The sequence below is a fragment of the Poecilia latipinna genome, unplaced genomic scaffold (assembly GCF_001443285.1).
Source record: "Poecilia latipinna isolate Pla-1442-1.1 unplaced genomic scaffold, P_latipinna-1.0 Scaffold5241, whole genome shotgun sequence".
Taxonomy (NCBI): Eukaryota; Metazoa; Chordata; class Actinopteri; order Cyprinodontiformes; family Poeciliidae; genus Poecilia; species Poecilia latipinna.
This window is the reverse complement of record NW_015117857.1, coordinates 6,490-13,334: the sequence shown is the minus strand read 5'-3', so window position 1 is coordinate 13,334 and position 6,845 is coordinate 6,490. Positions and strand designations below refer to the sequence as shown.

The 6,845-nt window shown below is 38.2% G+C and overlaps 1 protein-coding gene across 1 annotated transcript; it reads left to right on the top strand.

Annotated features, from left to right (window-relative positions):
• Positions 1 to 1,172: 1,172 nt before the first annotated feature.
• On the top strand, positions 1,173 to 6,051 carry LOC106943385 (uncharacterized; the record flags this gene model as incomplete). Its single annotated transcript, XM_015026697.1, has 3 exons — positions 1,173 to 1,319; positions 3,515 to 3,609; positions 5,023 to 6,051. Coding segments are annotated over 3 exons (642 nt in total), but the record flags the coding sequence as incomplete, so codon positions are not given.
• Positions 6,052 to 6,845: the final 794 nt, after the last annotated feature.

Sequence of the window (6,845 nt, the reverse complement as noted above, 5' to 3'; positions counted from 1 at the left end):
CATGCTTTTACATGAAACAGACTAGCCTCTTTTAAAATGTATACATACATATACAAAAGTATATGTATGTATATATATATGTATCAATATTTTGATAAGTGAATCAGAAGAGGATGCGCTGGTTTTAGCCTCTGGGCAGCATTCAGTTTGTCACTTACTGCAGAGATCGACTCAAAACCTTCCACAATCCACCGGTCGATTGCGATTGGTTACACACTGATTTCTAGTCAATGTGGCACACAATATGGAAGCTATTGAAGAAGACATTAGATTATTTAACATTAAAATTATTTAAAATATTGATTATGACTTGACAGGAGTGTCAACGGAAAAAGACCAAGCAGAAATGCAGCAAGCAGAAAAGGGAGAAGCAAAAACAAGACTAGACAAAATATATATTTATTCTTTTATTTATACATTTATTCTTTTATCTATATATTTATTTTATTTATTCTATTATTATGTCGGTTTGGTCCTCCATTCTTCTAGTGGTTTCCCTTTTCAGAATGAAGATCTCTATGCAGGTACAAAATCGTATTTATTTGTTGAATCTAAGGATGTCTCGATCCGACTATGTGACCGGAAATCTGGCCTGATCAAGTAGTTTCAGACTTGATTGGAATCGGGCACTATATCCCGATCAGGGATTGGATGTATATGAATATTTATTCTCAACACAAATGGGACCGTAACAGTATCTATCAATAGTACTGTTGGAAGTGGGAGGTAGGGACACATGCGTTCGTATTTCAAGAGCATGCAAAGAATAAAACAAAAAATAAAGGACCTACTGTATCTCTTTCTTCATGCTTCCTATTTTTCTAAAGGTAATTTTGAATTATCGGCTCAGGACTCTGTACCGCCCGATACTCAGAATCAAAGGATTCGGACTGAAGAGACAAAAAACCCAATTGGGATGTTCCTAGTTGGAGCCACACTTCAGAATCAAAAGAACAAAACAATCACAGTAACAGTGACAATTGGGTTTGTTGTTATACCCCGAGTCATGTCTAGTGTTTCTGTACTGTCAGACTGAGTCTGCCTTTAGAAGTCAAATAATATAAATCAAATCAAATTGGGCCTGTGGAAGACTGACACAGACCTAAATCTTTTGTCTGTCTTAATGGAGAGACATGCATGTGCTGGCTGTTGTGGGACAGTTGTAATGGACTTTATTGTGTATTGCAGTAGCGGTGGCAGTACCAGAACCTGTGATTGAACCTGAACTAGTTCCAGTGGTGGAGACTCAAGTGAGGAACAGAGGGAAGTCCCCAGCTAGCAGTCATAACAACAGCAGCAGCAGCAGCCAGAACCAGGCGGTAAGAAAATAGTTAAGAAATCTGACTCTACTAAACCAAACAGCTGCTGTACCAGGGAAGACCTGAGATTACTCAATAGTCCTACTTTCTGCAGTGCTGTTGAGTGGTGTCTTAGGCTACATTCACACTGCAGCCTGAAGTGACCCAAATCAGAGTGAAACAATTTGTTTGCTTTTATTCAACCTGTATCTGATCTTTTTATGACAGTCTTGCATGAAAACACAGACACAACTTTGACAAATGGCCACTTGAAAATGTGTTCCTAAATCTGATACGTTTCTGATCTTTTCAAATGTGACCTGTGTCTCTACGGCCAGGTTTCATTCCGACCTGAACGTCATTCGTACTCGACAAACGTCACGATTCTTAGTCCTGATGCACGCAAGTGGGAAGGAAAACAATAACCATGGTGGACCATAATGAGTAGGAAATTAACAGCTATAAAATTGCCAAATATTCTCCATCATTACCATCCATGTGTACTTGGCACACTCGCTACATGTGATGTTATTGTAGCCTCTTCTAAGAATTGCCAGGTGGTGGTACTTTTTTGCTTTCGTTGTGAGCAGAAAATGATTTGCAAGCGAGCAGAGACGTTTGCAAGCGGAAATTTGACTGAACAGAGACAAGTTTTGAGCGCAAGGAAAAGGTTTGAAAAAGCAATGAATATATATATTTGTTTTAAAGATTATTTTTTTTTGGCTCTAGGGGCCTTTATTTGAGAGTTAATTGACAGGAAAGTGGGTAATGAGAGAAGGGGGAAGACATGCAGCAAAGGTCGCCAAGGCCAGGAATTGAACCTGCGACAGCTGCGTCGAGGACTACGGCCTCCATATGTGGGTTGTGCTTAACCCCTGCACCACCACAGCACACCAGCAATGAATATTTGAAAGAGAGCAAAAGTTTTGAGTACAAGCATTACAAGTTTAGAGAACAAAGACGTGAAGTCCTGTTTTCAGACTGAAGATGTGTGCTCTCGACTTATGGCAGAAAAAATTCCCCATACACTTTTACCTTGTTTGCAGTTCACACAGAGGCTCGCATGTAAGTCGTAGATATTATGAAATTTGAACAACCATTAAGCGTGTTTATATTGCATAAAAAGCTGTATACTTAAAGTGCACAAAGTATACCTCTAGTTGTTCCAAAAAAGCAGCTGATAGTACACTTGGTACACTTCGAATTGTGATTTTCTACAATTTAATTACAATTAAAATACATTAAGCACAAAATTAGTGGTTCCAAAATAGCATTCTTCCAGTCAAATAATCTTTAGCTAACTTGAAGCATGTTGATGATTAGTCTGGCTTCAAATATGCGCAAGTATTCTACAATTGTATATATTTAGTATATTTTTTACAAGAGCAGTTAGGGATGTAATGCATGTCACAGTTGTGGAAAAATGCTTTGACATAATCAAGGATGGTTTCCATAGCATGCTTTCCACAGGGTGTGGAGACCTTTGAGATCCTCTGTCTAGTTTTAGATTTATGTCACTAAAACCTTCAATAAGCCATCAAACACAGAAACTCCTGACAGCAGGCAAGCTACGTGTCTGCCTCCAGTCAGCAGGAATTTTCTCTGATTTATTCCCTTATAGTAATGATTAGAGATGTGCCGATCAGGTTTTTTCCTTCCGATTCCGATCACCAATGAGGGCCAATCACTGATACCAATCACATAATTATTATTTTTTTAATCATAAGCACTACCGGTTACATTATGTGGAAAATGGAACCATGAATTGTAGTGACAATCACTTGCACTGTGTAGTTGACTTTACAACAATCCCTCAAACCAAAAATGCATGTAGCGACAGTGGAGAGGACAAACGGCTCTTTAAAATGAAGAAACCTCCGGCAGAACCAGAATCTGGCACAGTACAAACAGCCATCTGCTACAACCAACTGGGAGTTTGAGATGCAAAAGGAAATGGATTTCATAAATTAAAAAAAACATTATTTTATTCATGTCAAAGTAAAACTAAATTAATACTTTTTTTATTTTTTTTTCTTGATTACAGGATATATAAAGTTTATCAAGCCATGACTTTAAAGCAGAGACATGTACCAAACCATGATATTTGTGTATTGTTGGAACTCTGCTGTGTGCCAATGTGACTATAGGGCCAGATGTGACAGTCATAAAACCTGCTGACATTCACTGTTCAAATTAATTTTGCTCTCTCTGTGCAGGTTGAGAAAATCACTGCCAATGATCAGATGCTAAAAGTGGAGAAAGATGTTCTGAAGGAGCTTTTTCCTGATATAAACAGTCCAACAGGAATCAGGTAACCAGAGGTCTCCTTTTCTAAAACATTTCATATTATCTATGCTTTGTGTCTATACTTTCAAAAACTGAAAATGGCCAACACCCAAATAACTAACTAAGTTGACCAATAAGTCAATCATCATGATAGGGCAGAAGACCTTCCCTTTTGATTCTCCCATTTCCAATGTCTTCCACCACACAGTGTATCCATAATGCAGCATTATGCATGGGAAGCTAGATTATCTTTCCTTGACTTTACTCTGGCAGCATCCTGCAAGTCAGTGATGAGGTGAAATATTTGTGACATTGTATCACCGATGACCTGTCTGCTGATGGATACATTTACAGGCAGAGTTGTATGCAATATGCACAAGCTAATATGCTTCTTTGAAAGTTCTCTATATGCTCCCTCCATGTCAAAACTTCACTCTTTAAGGCATATTTTTTTCCGATGTTTACTGGCCAGCTGTGGCGGCAATACAGAAAAAGCAGCACGCATAATCTTCAGGTCTCGTACAATGATGGCATGAGGATGCTGCTGGAGGTGCAGCGATGGAGTAGTGCCAGTCAGATGATTGTAAATGATAGTGTACCAACCTGTTCTGCTACATTTGGAAATCTTATGTACAGTATAGGTTAACCTGATCTGTAAACGGCGTCATTCAGACTTTGACCAATCCTGTTCAAAGCTCAGTGAGGTTCTTCTCTAGTTTGTGGAATCGCTGGCGCTTTAGTTTATATGGCAGTGGATGAAAATTGTATTTGTCTTTTTGTTATTATTCTGTCTTTTTGTTTATGATGGACCTTATGTGTGTCTGTGTGGTTTGATTGATGATTGAATATCTGTATGAGGTTTATGATTTCATTATTGTCGATGAAATATATTCATTTTTCAATGGGATATTAGTTTACCTGGATACACTGACTGTGTTGAGCACTTTGAATTGGCCTGTTGCTGAAATGTACAAATAAGCGACTTGACTTGGTTATGAACTGAAAGCTGCATGTCTGAGGTTTGGAGCCATTTCTGTCTAAGCATCCTGTCATGGCCCCTCTGAGCTAAGAAACATCAGCACAACAGTTTAGTGAAAGAAAAGCTGTTCGCTCAGGTCTTCATCTTTGCTTCTCTGCTCTGCTACAAATGTGCTAAAGTGAGGCACATAGACCCACTTTCCTTTACACATTTATTTTAGTTTTGGGACTTTGAACCAATAACAGCAAAGCAGTCAGAGGTTAATATTTTATTGATTTTCATTTTACTAGTATGATTATTTTGTTATCAGATGTCAGCTGATCTAATTCTTCTTGATAAAGGTGTAATCTTAAGTTGCACCTGTAAGTGGTGAGAGTTGTAGTGTAGCTCTAAGCAAAATTCTATTAGACCTGATTCATGTTGTTTATGAGAAACTTGATTCTGAACTCTTTTTCACAGCGCTAGCTGCCGAAAGCCCATCCGAGGAGCAGCTGGGCGCCCGCTAATCTCCAGTGACTTATGGAGTGATGAGAATTCCTGTCCGTCTCCAAAAACCACAAAGACCAGCAGCTACTCCTACACAGGGAGCCATGCAGTCAACAGAATGTCCAGTTTGAATCCCTCCACCTCCTTCACATCTTCTAGCTCCTCTAGTTCCTCCTCCTCCAAGCTTCCTGTTACAGCTCCATCTGCAGGTCCAACCAGAGCAGTGCGGTGCAGCATGACTTTATGGAAAAAGCTGGCCCTGTTCGCTATTTTGGCCACATTCGTGATTTTTGTTTACCTGGCCATGGAGACAAACTCTGTCAGCCCATTTCAAGCGTCAGACTCCAAATCAGTTGCAAGTGGAACAGCATAAAGAGTGCATATATAGTTTGGAAGGGCCTGGTTACTGTCAATGCCTCTACTTCATTTTTAAGGTGTGAATCTACAGTGTAGCCAATTTTTCTTACCTCAAGATTACCTGATGTCAGATTCTATTTTTAAGAAAGTGTCTTCCCTAATCAGCCTCAAGTAAAGGTCTAAGAAGTAATGTGGTGATGTTTGCCCCAAATGATCACTTTGAGCAGCTGTGAAAGGACTGACGCTTCTCTTGCTGTGTTGGTCCATTCTTGACCCTGGACTTGTACTAGAATTACTCACTGATCATTTTTAGAAAAATAAACAAGAAGAACTTTCTTCTTAAGATGTTTTTTTTTTTTTTTTTTAAATCATAACATCATCAGTTTAGTGTTATTTTCGTAATGAAATGTGTGTTTCCCATCTATTAGCCTTATCAGACTTAAAGGTAAAGCTTAGTTTTTTGTACTTGGACCATCTTTGTTGATGAGAGGATGGCTTGTAAAGAAAATCCAGAGGCTTTTAAAACTTCAATTCTTGATATATTTTCTTTAGGCTTCTTGTAAAACATAATTGAATTCCTTTATTTCATTCTTATGTAGCCATATTTCTCTCTAAATAAACTTTAGTGTTTCAGTTTCCTCATTATGCCATTTTTGATCCTCCTCCTGTTGAAAATTATTGCGTTTATCACTTTGTTTTGGATTTGTTTTGTGCTTTCTCTTGAATTGTTACTACTATAGACACCAGCTTTCTGTTTTTAGTAACAACATCCACAAAGGCCACAAGGCTAGACAAGGAAGGGTATGAATGCACCATAAGAACATTTTACAATGGATTAAACAAGAAGAGATACTCGACCTAAAATAGAATTCAACCTCTCAACAAGTTTGCAAAGGTCAATTAGAACAAAAACAACCCAGATAGGAAACCGAGTGAATCAACATTGAAACAAAGTTGGGCAGAAACATTAGATCCATATTGAAGCCCGACATTAAAACGATACTGAAAGTGGTCAGTGACTTGCATGTTGAATCAATGTTGAGGTTTCAACCATAACTGACATTAATATTGATTCAACCATCATCTGAATGTGGATCTGGATGCATAATTGTGTTGAATCAATGTTTTGAAATTGATGTTGATTCATGTGCATTTTTTTGGTCTACGTCATAACATACCATTAAAAGTTTCTTCACTGCTGTTAACACACAATTTTGTTGGCAGACGATGGGTACTATGTCGTTCAAAACTATCTTGCATTACCATATATTCAAAGATGTTTGTACACAAACTTAAAGATAACAACATGGCATTAATATTTCAAGTTGTTTAGGAAATGGGCATAGATCTGTAAACATATTTGACTCCTATTTGGGGACAGGAGTCAATATGGTGTATAAGTAGCACTTATACCAGTGGTGGGCAACTCCAGGACTCCT